Source organism: Molothrus ater, chromosome 5, assembly GCF_012460135.2.
Source record: "Molothrus ater isolate BHLD 08-10-18 breed brown headed cowbird chromosome 5, BPBGC_Mater_1.1, whole genome shotgun sequence".
NCBI classification, from domain to species: Eukaryota; Metazoa; Chordata; class Aves; order Passeriformes; family Icteridae; genus Molothrus; species Molothrus ater.
Window position 1 is genome coordinate 50,228,625 of NC_050482.2, and position 19,360 is coordinate 50,247,984.

At 50.6% G+C, this 19,360-nt stretch overlaps 1 protein-coding gene across 2 annotated transcripts; it reads left to right on the forward strand.

Moving 5' to 3' along the window:
* The first annotated feature begins 53 nt into the window (after window positions 1-53).
* On the forward strand, window positions 54-17,627 carry CBX6 (chromobox 6). 2 transcript variants are annotated; one of them, XM_036400667.2, is made up of 5 exons: window positions 54-159; window positions 314-357; window positions 504-569; window positions 781-847; window positions 8,833-17,627. In XM_036400667.2, the coding sequence occupies exons 1-5, from the start codon at window positions 91-93 to the stop codon at window positions 9,802-9,804; spliced, it is 1,218 nt and encodes a 405-aa protein (XP_036256560.1). In that variant the 5' UTR covers window positions 54-90; the 3' UTR covers window positions 9,805-17,627. The 2 variants fall into 2 exon arrangements, with proteins under 2 accessions (XP_036256560.1, XP_036256561.1); XM_036400668.2 differs by having other exon boundaries at window positions 8,887-17,627.
* Window positions 17,628-19,360: the final 1,733 nt, after the last annotated feature.

Below are 19,360 nucleotides of genomic sequence, written 5' to 3' on the forward strand. Positions count from 1 at the left end.
CGGGCAGGGGGCGGGGCGGCGCGCGCGGGCGGGCGGGATTATTATGGGCTGTGGGCGCCGCCGCCGCCGCCGCCGAGGGGGAGCAGCAAGATGGAGCTGTCTGCAGTGGGGGAGCGCGTCTTCGCCGCCGAGTCCATCATCAAGCGCCGCATCCGAAAGGTGAGGGGCCGCCCCCCACTGGGATTCCGGGACTCCCCCCCAACCTCGGTCCTCGCTGCCGGGCCCCGGCCGCGCCGCTGGCCCTCCCGCCGGGCCCCCGCCTCACACACCCCCCCCTCCCCCTCCCCCCCGTCTTCTCCCCCGTGTGTTGCAGGGGCGCATCGAGTACCTGGTGAAATGGAAAGGCTGGGCCATCAAGTGAGTGTATCCCGCCCGGGCTGCGGGGATGGGGGGCTTGGGATGGGGCGGAGTGGGATGGAGGGGGAGGTATCCGTGTGCGCGGCTGCGGGGGGATTTGGGCGCTAACCGCTTCGCTTGTCCCCTCCGCTGCTCCCGCCCGGCAGGTACAGCACCTGGGAACCTGAGGAGAACATCCTAGACTCCCGCCTCATCGCCGCCTTCGAGCAGAAGTGAGTGTTCATCCCCCACCCTGGGCTGGGGGGGCTGCAGCAGCAGGTTTGACTTTGGGTGGGCGAGCGGGAAACAGCGTCCAGACGTTCCTTTTCTTTTTTTTTCTTTTTTTCCTCTTTTTTTTTTTTTTTTTTTTTCCTTTAACTTGTATGCTTCTGTTTTTCCCTTTGGGAAAAGTTTTAACTTCTTGAAAAATTTGATTCCCTAAAGGGAACGAGAACGTGAGCTGTACGGGCCCAAGAAGAGAGGACCTAAACCTAAAACTTTTCTGCTGAAGGTAACTCTTAACTAAATAACTTAGGCCTAGCAAAAAAAAAAAAAAAAAAGGCTTCACAAACCTTGCTGGTGTGTGCCCTTGGAAGGATTGGACTTTCAAGTGACTTGTGCCTGATGCCTGGCTCTGGGAGCGCGGGGAAAACCCGACAGGAAAGGGGGGGTGGGCAGAGGCGCAGGAGCGTGTGAGGGGAGGGCGGTGTGCGTGCCACGGGGGCCTCAGCAGGACGGTCAGCACACGCAGATGTGCGTGGTGAGCCTGCAGTCTCTTCTTCCAATATCCTCTCCTTCTCGTGGCCTTCTGTTGCCGCAGTGGAGAGCCAGCCAGTCTCGTTCCCTCTTCCTTCAGCAGGCTGTTCCATCCAACCCGTGCCCTGCAACTTAGCAGCGTGCTGAGCGGTCAGGCAGCAGAGGCGGGAATCCCACTGCCACTTGTGCTCCTCTGATTGTATTTAAGGATGTGGGTGCTCCACGGGAGTTTCATGAAGGGTTCATGCTTTGATCTATAAACTGCAGGCTTGTTTTGCTTTTGCAGAGTGTGAGGGGTGGCTGGGAGGAGAAGGAGGGGTGTTTCACCTCTGCATAGGAAGGCAGCTGAAGTTTCCAGTTCCTTTCTGATAGACTCAGCGTCTCTGCAAGATGTCGTAGCATCTCTGTTTGCTTGCAGAGACGAGCAAGGAAGGTAGTCCCTAGTGCAGGCCTAATTGCTCTGTATTTTTACCTTTTTTTTTAATTAAGAACTCTGGTAGTTGCATGACTGTTATGTGAGCTCTGTGAATTTATTAGTTTACAGATTAAATGCCTTGCTCTACTCCCCTCTTCCCTCCCCTTCCTCTCCAGCTGTCACAATCTCTGGCTTCAAATGAGCATAGAAAGAACACACCTTTGTACAGTTTAGAGAGATGAGCAAGTCTGGAATTCCCCTGGTTTTATTCTGATAGGAAGCCCTGGAACAGCCAGTGTGGACCCTGTAGTAAGGCATCACTATCACCAAGTCATCCTGTGGCTTTGGGCAAGTCACTTAGGCTTTGTGTGTGTTTCCCCATCTGTGAAACAGGTTAATACTTCCCTTTGCCTGGCAGCAGTAGGAGCTTTACTCAAGTCAGCACAGCACTTTTAACTGCATGAGCACCAGAAAGCACAGTGAGGGGTAGGGTGTCACCTCTTCTCTGCTTTGAGAGGGCTTAATGAAGCACACAGAAGAAATGCAGGAGCAGGCGTATTCTGATGCTCTGCGTGAAACCCAGGGGACCATGGTAATCCTTGGGAAGTCCTGCTGATGGAACTGTCCTCCCCGGTCACCTGTTTTTCTGCTAACAGTGTTCTGTATCTGTAGCCTGAGAATTACAAACATATCTGATAATGTACTACCTCTTGTGCTGTATTGAGGAAACACAGACTAGTTGGATTTCCTCTTTTTGGCAGTCATGCATTAAATGTAACTCTTGTGTTTAAATTTCCAACAATGCAAAGGAACACTTGAAGGGAAAATCACCAGCTTGAAATAGTCCTCTGCCTGCATTAAAAAATACTGGTATTTGTAACACCTGACACTGTTCAGAGCTGTGGAGCGGTGACTATGCTATGTGTAATCACTTTCTTTTATTTTTGATTCTGAATGTGATATGGCCACATCTATTGCCATATCACTCATTTAAAAAAATTACTCATTCTCACTCATTTAAAAACCAAAACCAACCCCCGAACTCAAAACCCACTCATTGCTTCTCTTTTCCCATTACCCTTTAAAACTCCCCTAAACTTAACGTGAATTATTCAGCAGCATCCTTTGAATCACATCCGTGACACGTTTCTGTGGCACATCTTCCTTCTGCCAGCTCCTCAAATGGTACTGGAAACCTGTAGGTTTGCAGAGCTGGCTTGGTACTTTGTAGAAGATGACTTGTGATAGAGAGCAAGATCAGCTCTCCTGAGGGCTGGTGCCACGTTGTGGGAGAGGCTGGCAGGGCAGAGCGCTACCACTGCTGCTGGGTTTGCACCTCTGGGAAACAGAGCAGCTCTGACTTGCTGTTCCTCTGTGACTTTGGATCCTACCCTAAAAATAACACCCCAGACCAGGCAGTGAGAAGTAACTCTGTCTGAGCCAGCCCCATCTGAACTTGTTTGAGCTCTGTTCAGGCAAACCACAATCGACACAACTGCGGCTAGAGTTACGGCAGAGACAGTGAGATGGTTGGTAACTCAGCTTTTCTGACCCCTGAAGATGCACATTTCACCTCTTCCAGCCCTGCAGCACCGGTTCTGCTGGGGGAGGAGTGGGATTGGGTTCCGCCTTGGGTATTGCTAACAGTATTTTCAGTTCTTTCAGCTGCAGAATCTCTTGCCAGTGAGAATTTCGGAAGCAGGGGAAGAAATTTGATTCTTGTATCCCAGAGGGAGTATTTGGAGTTGGCAGTTAGAACAATATTCTTTTTGATCTGTTAACTGAACAGATTAGGCCTGGATGCAATGATGTTTAAGCAGAAATCTGGCCTAGGACTGCTTTGATGGAGTAGTCTGCCCTTGACTGGGTGGCTTGCTAGGATTTTTCATGTGTATTGGTGCTTTAACCTAGGCTTCTGAGTCTCCAGAATGGCATCAAAAGAAGTGCCCTGATATGGCACTCAGTCCCTTGGCTTGTGTGGGTGTTTTAGCTTGCACTTGGGACTAGGTTTATCCTGGGATTAGTTCTCAAAAGTTGCAGATAGGCACCCAGGGGGATTTGCAGAAAGCATTCCAGCAGGTTAGTGGCCCACGCCTTTGGAAAAGCTTTGAAAAGCTGCATCTTTGACCACCTGCTGCTTTGTAAGCCAGGCTCCTGTTTCTGAGAGCTGTCTAACACTTGCCCTTTCCATCAGACTGCAGAGGCACATCACAGTCCAGGCTTTATAATATCACTATCAAGATGGCCGGTGTTGAAAGCGACCCCTGCAAACTTCAACTGCAAAGTTTTGGGCAGGAAATGGGTCTTTATCCTTTGCATGCTAGGGGCAAACTCCCACAGCTGAGCTCTGGCTTGGCAGGAGGCTGTGATTCTTGGGAGGCTGCTGGTGTGCTGCAGCCCTTTGCTGAGCAGATGGGAAACAAAGTTCTTAGTCTGAAACAGGCAGCACTGTATGTAAGGCTCTTCAGGTGTCTGGCAGAAGTGATCCTTGAGGGCAGGCATGGATGCTGGTGTGAGGTTAGAGAGAGACATAGCATGTGCTGTAGTGATCTTCCTCTTTTTCTCCTGCTCGATTTGCTCTTTTTATTTAACTTTTTTCTCTAGGCGCTCCAATGTGTGGAATGCAAACCTCACCAACTCATTTAATAAAGTCTAGCAAGTGCTATTCAGAGACAGAGCCCAGTCTGCAAGCTCAGTGGGTGGCTGGCAAAGACCCCTAGCTGGGGTGGCCATAAATACTAAGGTGACAGGAGCGAAGAAGGTTAATGGGAAGGAAGAAGTAAGGGAGAACAAGGGTAAAGGGATTCTTAGTAGGAGAGTGGGGGAAGAAGGGGCTGAGCAGCATGGTGCTCTGTCCTTTCGCCCTCTCTTGAACTCCAAAGCTGGAATTGGGTTTCTTTTGATCTCCTCCCTGTTCGTAAATTATCCCGAGTAATTTGAAAACAGACTGTTCCCCTTTTGTAGTATTTTGTTCCCAATCCAGAGGGAAACTTTAGTTTATGGCAGTGTTGCTTGGGAGAACTGTGCTATGAACTGGCTTGCTTTTGCCTTGTCACTTGGAAGACTGCAGAAGAAAGAGGATGATAAAAAGGCAGAATGGCAGCCAAAAAGGGGAAAGAAGAGCTCTTGCAAATGCTGTTGGGAGTGAAGACTGTGGGAATGCAGGTGGAGAATAAAAAGCAGAGCCAGTAATTTATGAGAGAGTAGTGCTACTATGGTGCAGCAGCACTACTGGAATTGGCGAGATTTTAAAATAATTCACTAGAAATCTATTGCTTTACAAGGTCTTTGGTTTATTTTTTTCTTCCATATTGTAGAGATTTTGATACAAATCAGGTAGGAGAGGCCTTTCTAAGCACGTGTCTGTGTACGTGCTTGTGTGCCTCGGTGCCTTAAGGGAATGAATGAACAAATATGCTTGCTGGGCCTCGAGGGACACTTATTCAGAAATAGTAGGGAATGGGGGAGATACACTAGTTCCCAGGGGCAGTGAGGGAGAGCTGTACAAGATAAATAAAGGTGATACATATCCCAGACGGGAAGAGGGGGAAGGGAAGCAATCCCAGCAATTGCCTTGCTCTCATGACAGAGCACTGCAGCAAGCTTCCAGAAACTGCATCCTGATGTAGGCTGAGCTGTAAGCAGAGTGAATTACTTCGTATACATGCTGAGTACCTCTTCAGCAGTGAGCACATCCTGCTGGTGAAAGCAGCAAAACCTAGAGAGGTGATTTCCGTGTGGAGAACTTGCGAGCCAAGGAGCAAACTGTGGTGACACAGCTGAAAGGATTCAGGGGTTTGTTTTTCAAAGACATTATCCTCATATGTCTTGGGAATGATCGAGGAATGGGCCCAGAGCAGGGAGAAGTGCATTTCCAGCAGATAAAACTGAATGTTGAGTCTTCTCCAAACCAAAGGTAGCAAGTTACTTATTCCAAAGTTGGAAGCAGGGGAAGGAGAGCCTCTGTGCTGTCCTCTGCAGTGAAGGGATGAGTTCATGTAGGTGATGCCTGAATAAACCTGATCCTGTGGTAGGAATACTGAGCTTCCCAAGTGAGAAAGCTCTGGGGGCTGGTCTTAGATAAAGCATCTGATACGATTTTTCTTGAAACCTTACCTGGAAAAACAATCTCAAGGTAAGCTGAATATTTGCATAATGCTCTTTGGAACTTGCATTGAAGCTGGTCACTGGAGATAATAGTGTAGCAGCAGGGGAGGACTGTTGGGCCCTAATTTAACCCTCTCTCTTAATAATCTGACCAAAGTAGTGTAGACCACCTGGACACTACTGAAGCTGGAATTCAATAAAGGCAGATAGCTGAAACATGAGTTAGAAACATCTTCAGCCGTGAGAAAGTGCCACAGAAGTAACTGGAAACGCAGACACATGGCACATAAATGAGACCTACTGGTTCTGGCACACTGGAAAAGTCCAAGCCATGTACCAGGGCCCTGCAGTAGCTGCTGAGCAAGCACAAAACCAGGACAGGTCTCTCTCTGAAAACAGGACAGGAGCTGATTAACGTATGCAGAAAGTAAAAGAACAGGGCTGTGGGAGTGGCCAGGTAGTAACCATCCCAGCATTATCACTTTGTTTCATGTGGCTGATGGGAAGCTTTGCTCAGGAATTTTTGGGGTGTATAAGGAAACTGAGGGTGTTTGTGACTGCTTCCCCCACACTTCTGGGAAGCTGCCTTCTTTCTCTCCTGGGTGATGGAGGCGGTGCTGGTGGAAGGTGGCAAGTAGATTTGACTTGGAGCAGAATGGCACAGAGGGTGCAGAACTCCTCACTTGAAGGCATGATTATGGGCTAGGCAATTAATCTGAAAGATGTGCAGTGTTGGCAGCGGGAGAGGCCCTGAAGGATACGTGTGTCCATCCACTGAAGCTGTAGAAGGATTTTCAGTGATGCATCTGTGTAGCCTCTGCCTGGCTTCCCTGTCCTGGGTTTTGGAATGGGATGTTGTGTTGCATTTTGCTCTTGGCTCAGCAGTGGTAAATTGGTAAGAAACCCAAAGCACAAGGGCAGCAATGCTGGAAGGGCTGGCTGTGGTGTGGAGCAGGATGAAAAGGAGCAAATTTGTTAATTCAGGTTGTGCTGGTATGTAATGTCAGAAAGCAAACTTTAGCTTGTCCTTGTGCCTGCCATCTGCTTCAGAGGGACCCGTGAAGAGATGGAGTAAGCACAGCCCAAATGTGCATTTGCCTGTGACCTCCTGACTGGGTCTGCAGTGTCTCCAAGTTGTGATTGTGTATTGATGTGAGGGGGAGAGTTGGTGTGTGGTGCAGGGAGTTCATCTGGAACTGTTGCTGGGCTCAGGCCTGTACTATGCCTGTGACAGGAACTGTGTCTTATTTTCTCAACAGTTTGGGGCATGGAGTAACACAGGAGGCTGAGCAAGGAGTAACTAGGTGGACATTGGGATGCTTTCTGCTGCAGCAGAAAAAGTGTTGGGGTTTGTGTGTGCTGGGAGCACTTCCCTTTAGCTAGGTGGGAACAGCCCTATGTGTTAATGTGCAGAGTGGCTGTGCTTGCCTTGGGGTTGTGCTAACTTGTGTCTGTTTCTTTGTCATTTGGCTGACACGGAGTCTAGGTCCCCAGACAGGGTGAGCCTTCAGTTTGTGTGTTCTTGTCCAGTCAGAGAAGGAGGCCTCATTTTTGCAGTTCTTTTAAAGCCAGAATACAAGTAGTACTGAAGGCTGTGATCATCCAGTGTTAGTAGAGAGAGGAACAAAATGTCTTCACGTCTCCATTCTGTGCTCATTCAGGATCTTCTGTGGTTCCCATGGGTATCTCTGTGGGAGAAGAGGGGCTCTGGCTAACAGCAAAGCTCTGGAGCTGTAGGGCCAGGATTTTGAGCTTTTTGTGCAGGGGCTGGCTGGGCCCCTTGCTTAGATCTGCTAGATCCCTGCCTTTACACGCACATTTTTTCCCCAGGCATTTCTCTGGTAGGAGGCACAGCCTGCAGGGTGACAAAGGAGATGGAGTTGAGCGCTAAGCTCTTAGCTGGCAAGAAGCCATCCCGATCTTGGCGTGTGCAAGGGGCAACGGGATGGAAAAGTTGGGGAGGAAAAGCAGCTGTCCTCTTGTAGCACTGCAGTTCTTTCTGTGCCCACGAGGTGGGGGAAGCTGCTCGAGGGATGGGCCGTCACCGGGTGGGGCTTGCCTGTCCCCTCCAGGCCTGCGTGACTTCTGCCCATCACCACTGCTGAGAAGGGAATATGGAAGGGGGTTGGCTTGGGCAAGTCCTGGGGTGCAGGTGGAAGGATGAGCTATACAAGCAACAGTGCTCTGATGAGATGTGGTGTAAGAATAGACTCTGGGTTTCCATGCCCACAGGTCATACAGCACCAGCTTATCAATGAAACTGTTGTTCCTGCTGCCAGGAAATGTTCCTGTCTCTGCTGGATGAACCAGGGCAGTTTTTGGCACCAGAAGAGCTTAAAAATATTGTTCCCCTGGCCTGGCTCTTGAGGAGGGCTGGCACAGAGCAGTTGAACAGGTACTATTCGTGCTCTGGTCCACTGCTAGGTTTCAAACAAGTGTGGTGCTCAAAAGGACAAGTCAATCTCTTCTTTGGAGGTGCAGTTAAAGTTTACTTGAATTCCAGCTGGCCTCATCTCTGGCTTTAAACACTGGACTTTGCTCCCACAACACAGTAAGAATGAATGACTTTCATGTGATCCTAGTTATAAATCAGACTTCTAAATGTTGTGTTTAGTGAAGACAGCTCCATCAGACCATTCTCACCAGCCTCCATCTGTGTTCCTCAAGATTCCCGTCTACCATGCTTTTTAGAGGCAGTTCTCATTAGGCATTATTCTGCCTCTTCCCTCTTATCTCATGTTGCATTTGTAGAGAACCTTTACAATCCCTTTGTAAGTTTGGGTGCTGTCTCAGCACTGACAGCCTCAAAGGCCTAGGATGATGCTGGCTTCTTTGGCTGACAGTGGAGGGTTGTGCACTTTGACTGATGACGACCAAGGGGGGCTTTGGTGACCATTAACTTTAACCCTGACACCTGCCTGGGAAGTCGCAGTTTCTCCCTGGGGAAAGCATGTGTCAATAGAGGTACAGCCTAGGGAGACATCACCTGCCCAAAAATGATACAGACAATGCCCTGTGTCTCTCTGGGGGCTGTGCTGGAGCTATCAATAGTTTGTAGGTGTGTACCTGTGCTTGTCATTGATGTTGGGTATAAATGTGTCATGGTGCTGCCGGCCGGCGAGTGCTTGGCCTGAAGTGAGCAGTGCCCGACCGGAGATCTGGCTGCAGCTAGGCTGCCTCTCTGACCCTGTTTGTTTTCTTTCTCCCCACCACCGCAGGCTCGGGCCCAAGCGGAGGCCCTCCACATTGGGGATGTACACTTTTCTGTCAAGCCTGGTTCCAGTACCTCCTCTCCCAAACTCCACTCCAGCGCCGCGGTGCACCGGCTCAAGAAAGACATCCGGCGATGCCACCGCATGTCCCGGCGCCCCCTGCCCCGTCCGGATCCCCAGAACGGCGGCAGCGTGGGTGGCGGGGCTGGCATTCGTCCTCCTGTCTCGCCCTTCTCAGAGACCGTGCGCATCATCAACCGTAAGGTGAAACCCCGCGAGCCCAAACGCAGCCGCATCATCCTCAACCTCAAAGTCATTGACAAAGGTGGGAAGCCAGCCAATGGGGCCGGGGGCCTGGCTCGGCCCAAGATCCCTTCCCGAAATCGGGTCATTGGCAAGAGCAAAAAGTTCAGCGAGAGCGTCCTGCGCACTCAGATCCGCCACATGAAGTTTGGTACCTTTTCGCTCTACAATAAGCCGTCTGCTGCACCTACCCCCTCTCTGGAGGGCAAGGGGGAGGCCGAAGGCTCCCAGGCAGCCTCCTGTGGGCTCATTATGGGCTCCACCCCCTATGATGCCCCCAGCTCCAGCTCCTCTGGCTGCCCATCACCTGCTCCCCACTCCTCCTCTGACCCAGATGATTCCCCTCCAAAGCTGCTCCCTGAGACCCTCAGCCCAGCCATCCCCGACTGGCGTGAGTCAGAGGTCCTTGACCTCTCAATCCCACCTGAGTCAGCTGCCACCAGCAAGCGTTCTCCCTCGGGAGGGTGTAGTGGGGGGCAGACTCCCTCCTTGTCCCTCTCCTCTTCTGACCCGGAGCAGGAGGCTGGCGACTGGCGTCCTGAGATGTCCCCTTGCTCTAATGTGGTGGTCACAGATGTCACCAGCAACCTCCTCACTGTAACCATCAAGGAGTTCTGCAATGCAGAGGATTTTGAGAAGGTGGCGGCAGGCAGTGGTGGAGGAGGCAGCAAGTGAGCAACCAGGTCCCCCCACTCCAGGGGTGTGGGGGGAGCTCTACCTGAGAGAAGTCGTGGTGCGAATGGCTGTCCTTAGTTCTCTCCTTCTCCCCTTGGCTGTCCCTCTACCCTCACTGCCACCCTTCCTCCTCCTTTCCTCCTGCCCAATTCCTCTTGCCTGGAGGCTGGAGTGTGTCAGTGGGGGTGTGGGAGCACCCACTGTTGCTGGGTGTTGGTACTGCTAGGAGGAGGCAGGGAGGGTTATGGTGGGGCTGGGGAGTGGTTGTTTGTCCTTGAATGTGGTGTTGTCCAACAGGCGGTGGAGCCTTTGAGGCTGAGGGATGAGTGAGCATGTGTCTGTGTGCCTGTGCAGGTGGTGAGGAAGGTGCTGCTCTTCCTCATTCCCCTTCTATCTTTGACAAAAACTGAAGAGGAGCTCCAAACCCGTGAGGGGAGGATGTAAGAGGATTGGAGCCCTTGCCCATGTCCTCCAGACCTTCTCCCACAACGTGCATGCAGACTCTTCCATTCTTGTTTCCCTCTTGCCGTGACTACCATCCTGCCATCCTTCCCCTCTTGGCCTGTGGCCTGGATCTGCCCTCTCCTCTACTGTCCTTGTGGCAGTTGCTGATCCAGATGCCCTCAGAGTGAGGGGGAGAAGGACAGGTTAAATGTCATGCCTGGAAGGTGCTTGAGACAAAGCTGGGGTGCTGGGGGCTGCGCCATGCAGCCTATGCCTCATATTGGCTTCCCCTTTCCTTTGACTGTTGGTGCTACCTTGGCAGTTGTATGGGTGCTTTCAGGTGCCCCGATCCCTCCTCTTCTCCCTCATCTTCCAACCTGTTCAGCTCCTCAGGAGAAAGGGAAGAAAAGAGGAGTCTGCTTCCAGCCCATATCTTCCTCCTGATGTTCATCAGTTGCACTTGTTTGTGAGAGAGGGACATGAAATGCCTTTCTCTGGCCTTTCTGTGGTGGAAGCAGGAGGGGGCTGTGCCTCCATCCTTCAGTCTGTGGGAGGATGATGGCAGCAGCGTGACGCTGTCCAGCCGCATGAGGCTGCTCTCCCACCTCCCTTGAGCTTCCCCCGGCCCTCTTTGCTTCCTCTTGCTCCTTCCAAAGGAAGGAGGGGTGGATGCCAAGGCAGGTTGGTTGTTCTTCCTGCTTGTTTTTGCCCCTCCTGCTCGGTTGTGTCCCTCCTGCTCTCCCCTCCCTCTGGTGGGTGGCCTGGAAGAGGTTTCCCCTGTGTCTTTTCAGCATCTGAAGCAGCCCTTACAACTGTCAACCAAAGGTGCTCATAAGAAATACCCGTCTCTCACATCGCATGCATGTGCGCTGGATCTCTTCCCCTAAAGCTGATCTAGAAATTCCTTCTTCTTCACCCCTAGCAAGTAGGAGGGAGCAAGACCACAGCTTGCTGTTTATTCCACAGCTCCCTCTTTCCCTGACCAGCTTTGTTCACATCCAAGATAAGCTCTATTTTTTGCCTGCCATTTCTGGCTTGCTCTGTTTCTGTGTGGGTCCTAAGCTTCATGGTGAGAAGCCGTTCCTTTGCTCTCCTTTCTTCCTCTACTTGCACAGGACTGAGCTCTTAGAGGCAAGGAAAAGAGATGCTGATGAACTGGTGGGAGAGCCTCACCCTCTCAGCCCTGTCCCTGGATGGGGCAGAGGGGTGTCACTTCTACATAACATGCTGCAGAGGTGAAAAGGGTGGAGAAAATTCCTCATGCCAGGGCTCATTTGCTTATAAGCCTGCCCTGGGCGGGTGAAGACAAGTGGAATTGGCCCCTCTGGTGCTTTCACACAAGGATGTTCAGGAGCTGCTGGCTCTGAGACCTGCTCTCCTGCAGTGATTTTGTGGTTGTAGTGATCTGAGGATAGAAGGGAGGCAATTTGTGGGAGGGAAGTAATATTTGTCTGCCCAAGGGACGTTGTCAGGGTGGTAGAGGGATAGACCAGCTTCTGACCTTAATTAGGGCTTTTGTGCCCAGAGTGTGTCTATTCTCTGCCTCCAGCGCCTGGATTGGTGTAATAAAATCTTTGCTGCCCTCCCCACAAACCTTGCCTTGCAGTGGGTGGCATTCCAAGCTGTGGGGAACGGTGAATTCACACCAGTTGTGGTTGGGTGTCTGTGCAGACAGTCTGAGGGGGATTCCAGGTGCTGTTAGCACCACCCTTGGTACACCTCTTTCTTTTTCTTTCCTTGGTTAAAGAGCTTAGTGGACTCTTCAGGGATGTGCTTTCATTCACAGCTGAAGCTAGGGGCAGGGAGAAAGAGACTTCCCTGATCCATTCACCAAGCTAAGGCTTTCTATAACTTGTTGGACTTGTGTGCGTGTCTGTGTTAATACCTGCTTGTATTTTTTGTGGGTGTTGGTTTTTTTTTTTTTTTGGTTTGGGTTTTCTTTTGCGCATCTTTCCTGTGCCTGGCACACCCAGGGATCCCTTATGTTAGCATAGCCTATCCATTTGACTGCAGCTTCAAAGATGAGCAGTTTGTAGGCATAGGGAAAAGCTCTTTCTTAGGAAAATAGCGAGGAGATTCTTCTCTTTTTCCTCCCCCTTCTGAATAAGAACTAATCTGTGGCTGTGAGATAAGAGGAGCTGCTTTATGGGGTGGATGCAAACCGGCCAGTCACTTTAGGTTGTTAAGTTACTGTTAGGTGTGTATGTGGTGCTGTGTTTTGTTTTGTGGTATCGAGATTCTGAAAAAAGTGTTGAAGCGTTTAAGTGGGAGATAAAAGGGAACTTTAATAGGAAACTCTTGATGTGTTTTGGCCAAGATGTGTTGCTTGGCAGAGTTCTTTTCCCCAGTGTCTCTTGTATGGTGTTCTTTGGGGGCAAGGGGCAGGAATTGTTTAATTGAAGGGGTTTTGCCTTTCTCCAGAGTGGCAAGCAAGGGAACTGTCTGTGAAGAGTAAAACAGTGGGTCATTGTAGGGATGCTCCGCAAGGACCTCCTTCCTGCGGTGAGGAGATGAGGGGACTTGTTGCAGCAGAGAAACTCATGTGGTAGATCCTCATTGTGGAGGAAGAAAGGAGTATGATCCGGCTTGCAGACACAGCTCACCTGCTTGTGTGACAAATCTCTCCCTGGGTGGGTCACCAGGTGGGAACCAAACCCTGAACCTCTGGATCCGAAATGAGGATCCCGTGCTGGTTTGAGTTAGAGGTTTGCTAACTTGAATGCAGCAGTAGCCTCGAGTTCCCTCAGGTGGACAAGACACTTGAGGCTAGCTAACCTACCTTCGTATTCACGTGGGCTGTGCTCCTCCTTCTGAATTTTTGCCTTTGCTCCTTAATGGAGATAGGAAAGAAGATTCATCCGTGCCTTTTGAAATGGGCATGGAATTGAGGGAGGAGTTTATTTGAAAGTATCCCCTTCCTTTCCCCGTAACCCTTAGGAAAAAAAATCAACAAAAACAGGGAAATATTCTCTGTGTCTGTGCCATGTTTGTTCTCGTTGTCGTGTTTTTAGAGGAGATTTTATGATGGAGTGGAAAAAGTGAAATGATTAGTTTTGCATAAAAAAAGAAAAGTTTTAAAAAAAAATTTCTACAGGGAGAGAGCGAGAGAGAGTTTAAAAATGAATAATAAATGCAGTGATTGCACAAACTGTAGTGGTATTAGATGGTCCTTAGAGAAAAGAGTATTTTGTAGTATCGAAGCATGTGTGTCTGGGATGGTGTTTGGCTTGCTTGAACTGGAGGGAAAGGCATTCTAGGACTAAGCAGCGATCTCTGAGCTGAAAGGCAAGTTGCATGTTGGAGGAACCCTGTCTACAAACCTTTCCCGTCCTTGCCTGCCAAGTGTTGGAGTGAGTTCCCTTCCCTCCCATACCTCTCCTGTGAGCTAAGGTGGAGTCTCCAAGTGGTTTTCTGGCTGAGCAGCCCTCAGAGATGGCCGGTCACGTTCTGACAGAACGTGGATCAGGCCATCAACATGGAAACAGTTGACTTACTTTGCATGCACAGCAAGCCACTAACGTTTTGGGTTGGCATGTACCTTTCCTGCCAAGTTGCTGTCTCTTTTCCATCCCCTATATCCAAACAGAATTAATCATGGTGGGCTTATTTCCTGGGAAGCAGATATGCCTCTCCTCTGTAAGGTTTCTTAAACCCCTTCGAATACTGTGTGGGGGGTGACATTTTTCTGTATAGAATTCACCACATCAGGACAGAAAACTGAATCCCATTGTTGTGTATTCCAGCACCCCTTCTCTGACAGTGGCCAGATCTCTAGAGGCAGATGAGAGCACTGCCTTGTGTGCTCTGATTGTGTTGCTGAGGGAAGTACACCCTCTTCTCGAGGCCAGCAAATGCTGGAAGTTTTTAGGGTGGAGAGGGGAGAGGAAATCTCTGACAGGACTGCTCAAGTAGGGCAGCCTTCTTCTCCAGCTTCCTTTGGGGTGCTGGGGAAGAGTTGCCTGAATGTTCCTTCAGAGCAAGCAGGCAGCTCTTGTGTGCTGGAAGCTCTGGTTTCCCTGTCCAAGATGTCCCTGGTGTTCATCTGGCACGTGGGAGTGACTGCAGGGAAGAGGGAAACCACCAGGCGTTGGTGTCTGAACAGAAGATGGTAGGCAGGGATGCTTGAACGGCTTTTCTTGTCTGGACTTCTCTGGTGCCCTTTGCAGTGGCTTTGCAGTGGCAGATGACTGATGTCTCGATGCTTCCCATAGCCTGGGCTGCACTTGGGAACTTCTCTGTCTGCCCATCAAGCTGTCGGTGCTTCCCTTGGCTTTCAACTTGGAACAGAAACCTCCTGTCTCAGGCTCTCCTCTCAATGAGCAGCACGGGACTGGAGGGGCATGAAGCTAATGAGATACAAGCTCCTTTGGGGATGAAAAACAGAATTAGTGTGGTGAGCAGGCCCAGCTGTGGTGAGCCACTGCTTAAATTCTGTTTTCAAAAGAGAATGGGAGCATTTCTCTGTGTCTCCCCTTACTGAAGTTCCCAGGGAGATTTTGTGAAATAAAGAAATCAAGGAAAAAAAAAAATCAAAACCACAATAATGCTTTTTACCAGGTAGGAGCTGTCTCTGAGCTGAGTCTTCCTAGGGATATCACTCCCTTCTCCAGCCCCTCTTTGTAGAGGAGGCTTCAGCAGCTCCCAGTGTTTGGAGATTACCACTTCCCTGGGGATTCCCTGGCAGAAAGAGGTTGCCATGCTTGAAGGATGGCGTCCTGAGTTCCCCATACTTCTGCCCACCCCAGGCCATGGCATTAGTGGGGCTGCTCAGGAGCAGGTCCTTCTTCCCAGGGAGCTGTAACAAACCTGGAGTGTGTGTTTGGCTAAGTGCTTATTTTCCCTTTTGCTTCCTTCCCCACCTTCTGACAAGACTTTTTCCTCCTTGCCTGGCACATCCTTTTACTCCAATGTCGCTTGCTTTTGCTGCATTTTTCAATTGCCCAATAATCATGCAAGAGCTGGGATCTTATTTACTTCTTATATATAAATATATGAATATAAAAAGCCTCCTTCCCCCTTTCTCCCCATCTCACCCACCACCCCATGCGCAGCCTCCCTGATCTCCGCTCTGAAGGTGATCTGCTGTAGAGGGTTAATTTGGGGTTGGGGATTTGGTGCCTCCTAGTTCTGTTCCTTCTTGGCTTGCCAGCTGTGTCACTGCCCTGTGCCTCTGTCTTCCTCATGCAAAGGGGGTGGGGGTGGAGGGGACCATCCTGCTGAGGGTGCTGGCAGCCCAGCTCTCGAGGTGTTTGCACAGAGATGGAGTGCTCAGTGTTGCTTCAGAAATCCCCTGCTCCCTGTCTGTGCTTCCTTCCCCAGCTAATTCCAGGAAGTATCTTCATTTCACCAGTGCTCTGAGGTTGAGAAAATAAGTGTCTTCTATTTTTGAGATCCTTCCCCAGAGTGCAATGTGTATGGTTTCTTTTTGGCAGTGTAGATGGCAGATGTTGGAGTCTGTCTCCATCCTCACCTTTGCCTTTCCATCCTCTGCTCCTCTCACATTTTGCCATTGCCCTGTGTCAGATGGATGTGGTTGAAGGTATTTGCACCCTTTTCTGAGCAGGGTCAGTCTTGGCACCAGGAGCTTCTCCTGTGTTGTGTGGTGATTCTGAGGTGCCCTGTGTCCCCACCTGCCTCACCTATAAGGATGCAGCAGGGCCCTGAGTTCTTTCTTCCCTTCTGTAAATTTCTCCCTCCAGAAGTGAAGGGAGATAGAGTCCTGTGGTGGTTGGCTGCCTCTGGCAGCTCTTCTGTCCATTGCAGCTTCTGTGTGGTGGGAAACAATGACTCCAGGGCCATCCAAAAGCACAGTCCTTGGAGGGAGGGTCCTTCCACTCCAGCTGAGCTCTGTGCTTTGAGCCCACACCCTCCAGGCACTGGCAGATGGCCCTGGGATGGAGGAGTGGGATGCCCTCTGTGCCCCGGGGCTGGGTGGAGCTGGGAAGTGGGCAGCCAGCAGCATGCTGGGCCACAGGGAAAAGTCAGGTGACAGAACTGCAGCAAGGTGCAGTCAGAGAGGTGCCAGCTTCTGCAATGGTTCAGAAAATGTGTCTGCTGGGAGGAGAGGAGCATGGTGGGACATGCAGGCAAAGTGTTCATTCCCATTGCAGGACCCTGGTTCTTTACTTCATTCCTTGTTCAGCTGAGCACTTGGAGCTCACATCAAACCTCCAGAACATGGCTGGGTGGGTCAAAGCACTTCGTGGGGCTTCAGGGCCTCGTAGGACTAATGGGGCTTTCCCATGCTCCCAAGCAGCCCCCCAGCTGGCCCCTGCTCTCTAGGGGGACTGAGGGTTTTCCTCTGGGCAGAGCAGCAGGTAGGTGCTCTTGCACAGGTAGGTGGCTCTTCAGCTGCTCTGGAGGGAGCCTGCTGCTTCCAGCCCCCAGCTGCAAAGCGGGGGCAGAATCTTAGGTCAAGTTCTCAAACGGAACAAAAAAATTAATCGTTGTGATGACTTTTTTTAGAAAAGAGTTGTCATGCCTGCACCTCCCCCAAGCAAATCAACTCAGTGTGTGCTGTCCTCTTTCCTCTTCTCCCTTGTGCCATTAAGCCTTGTACACTCCCTAAGAATAGAGGAGACTCTCTGCTTTGGGATTTTTTTCCCCCATTTGTTTTCTTTTTGCATAGAAAGTTGTCTGCTGGTGGTGGAGGACAGGGGCCTGCTTCATCTGTTCCTTCCTTTCACCTTCCCCTGTGCCAAGCTTAGGCTCAAATGCTGCAGATTCCTGCAAACACTGAACTTGGAGCAGGCGAATGACCCCACTGCGTTCTGTGGTACTTGGGTGCTTCAGATTCTGCCTGTGCTTGAGCTTTGGCAGCATCAGAGCCCTTCCTTCCTCTTGGAGAAGGTCAGCCCTAACTCCAAGTGCTGATAGTTCTGGTGCAACCCATCTGTCTCTTCATTTCCCCTCACTTGGCATACAGAGTGAAGGTGGTAATTTTTTTTAATTTAAAATAAACCTAAATATGTATCTTGTAATTTTTTTTTTTTATTTTGAAAAAAAAGCATTTAAGGATTGTGCACGGATGAATTGTATATCTATATATTATTTTTTTGTCTTGCAATTTTCATTTTAAATATAGTGTTTGTTCAGTTTTGTTTTGTTTTTTAATCCAGTTCCCAGCTGGCTAAACTCTGTCTAGAGTGGATGGGTGGGAGGCAGAGCCACTGGAAGGGTGATTGAATCACTCCTTCCCTTGGTGCTTCCTACAAGAAACTGGTTTGCTCCAGGTTTGGGGGTGGGGGTTGTGCTAATTACTCTTGTATTCTTGTACATTTTGTTCTTTCTGCTGCTCTTGAATATTGTATCAATGCCAGAAATGGGGAGTTAAAAATTAAAACAAAAAATTAACCCCAATAAATTGTTACATTCCAAAACCTGTTGTTGTTTTCCTTGGGTGGGCTCTGCCTTGTGGAGCTTGGAGGGAGGGCTATGGAAATGGCTGCCCTGAGCCAGCACACATCAGCTCTGCAGTCAAACACAAGCACCTGCACCCTTCTTGGGCACCATGGATCAGCCCTGCTTTGGGCTTTGGACCTTTCTGGACAGAGAAGCTCTGAAAAAAGACAAAGGAGTATTCTGGAATGTTAAGGGAGGAGGGAACATTTGGGAAGGCCAAGCTGTAGCAAGTGGAACCTGAACACCCTCTACCCAAGTGCTTTGGAGTCTCCCATGGGTCTCCCATATCCTTTCTTTAATAATGAATTTAGATCAGGGTACAACCTAGCACTTGGTGGCTGAAAAATGCTTTAGGCTTTTCCCAAATCCAGAACACATGCTTAAGTGTACTTTCTCACAAGCTGATCTAAGAAATAGGGTGAAACATCTCCCTGTATGTAATTGAAGCCCCAGATTCACTCCATCACTCTCCAGCCCAGAGCAGCTGCATAAAAAGGCTCAGCTGAACTCAGTGGGAAGTGCTGGTGGTGGGAGATGTGGTGGGACAAGCCAGTTGCTTTTGGACAGAGAGGGCAGGCAGGAAGGCAGCACTTCTGGGTGCTGGGAAAGGGCAGTGTCTGGGCACAGCTCCAACCAAAACACGCTCAGGACTGCCCTTCAGGAGCCTGTGCTGAAGTCTCACCCCGAGGGGAGATTGGGCTGAGCTGGGCGTTCCTTGGACAGAGTTGCTGCCTTGAGATATTTCTGCAGTGTCTGAGTTTTGGGAAGCCACAGCACGGCCTGCTCCAGTGCTGGCATGGCTGGCAGCAGGGAATGCTGCCCACCCAAGCCAAGCACACTCCAGGTGTCATTCATGTCATGGCACCAGGCTCACCTTGCCTCTTCTGCAGAAAACACTTACAAAGCCAGCACTCCCTCCTCCCTTGCTCCCTGGTTCTGCCCAGAACCCGATGGGCTTTTTGTTGAATTTGAGGGCACCAAATGAAGCCAACTCTCACCCAATGCTTTCTGGACCAGGAGGAAGGCTGGAGAGACAGACCCCAGCCTGACTGAACAAACCCAATGAGGTCCTGCAGCAGTGCCCTCGTGCAGGCAGACCCAGTAACCGGGGCAAGGTGATGCAAGTCACATCTGCAGGGCTGAGAAACCTGGAAATAAAGAAGCCAGGATTTCCATGCTGTGTAGATCTGGGAACCTGCAGATCCCCAGCGTCTGAAGGCTCCTGATCTAAGGAGATGGTGGAGCCAAGTCCATGGAGTGAGTGGCAGAGGAGCCCTTTGGTCTCCTTAGGGTGGCCCTGGGGATGTTCCTGTACTGGGTGATGACTTGGGAGGAGGGAATCCCCCACCTCAGAGGCATCAGCTTACACTCCCCTGAGAAATGGTTTCCCCCCTTCCCTCACCCCACCACCCTGCTGGCCTCAGCATCATGAATGGGCCAGGGTTTCATGCTGGCCAGGATGGAGCTGCCTGGTTCCTGTGGGGAAGATTGGATGCAGGGCAGCCTTGGAGCAGCAGGTATCCTTCCTTCCCCTTAAGTCAGCAGTCCATTCCCAAACGTCCCTCTCACCCAGGGGGCACAGCAGGGTGACCCCTTGTCCTGCCTTGACCCTGTCTGCAGCCACCCCTTGGGGACAGCTGCTAGTCCCAGACACCATTTTGGTGTTAATTTAATGGAAGAAAATCCCTTAATTGCTCTCTCCCAGTCCCTC

Excerpts from the sequence above, each read along its gene's own strand:
- CBX6 (XM_036400667.2), top strand. The coding sequence starts at position 91 with ATGGAGCTGTCTGCAGTGGGGGAGCGCGTCTTCGCCGCCGAGTCCATC. Across the intron at positions 160-313 it reads TCAAGCGCCGCATCCGAAAG|GGGCGCATCGAGTACCTGGT; the intron begins GTGAGGGGCCGC and ends CGTGTGTTGCAG. Across the intron at positions 358-503 it reads TGGAAAGGCTGGGCCATCAA|GTACAGCACCTGGGAACCTG; the intron begins GTGAGTGTATCC and ends CCCGCCCGGCAG.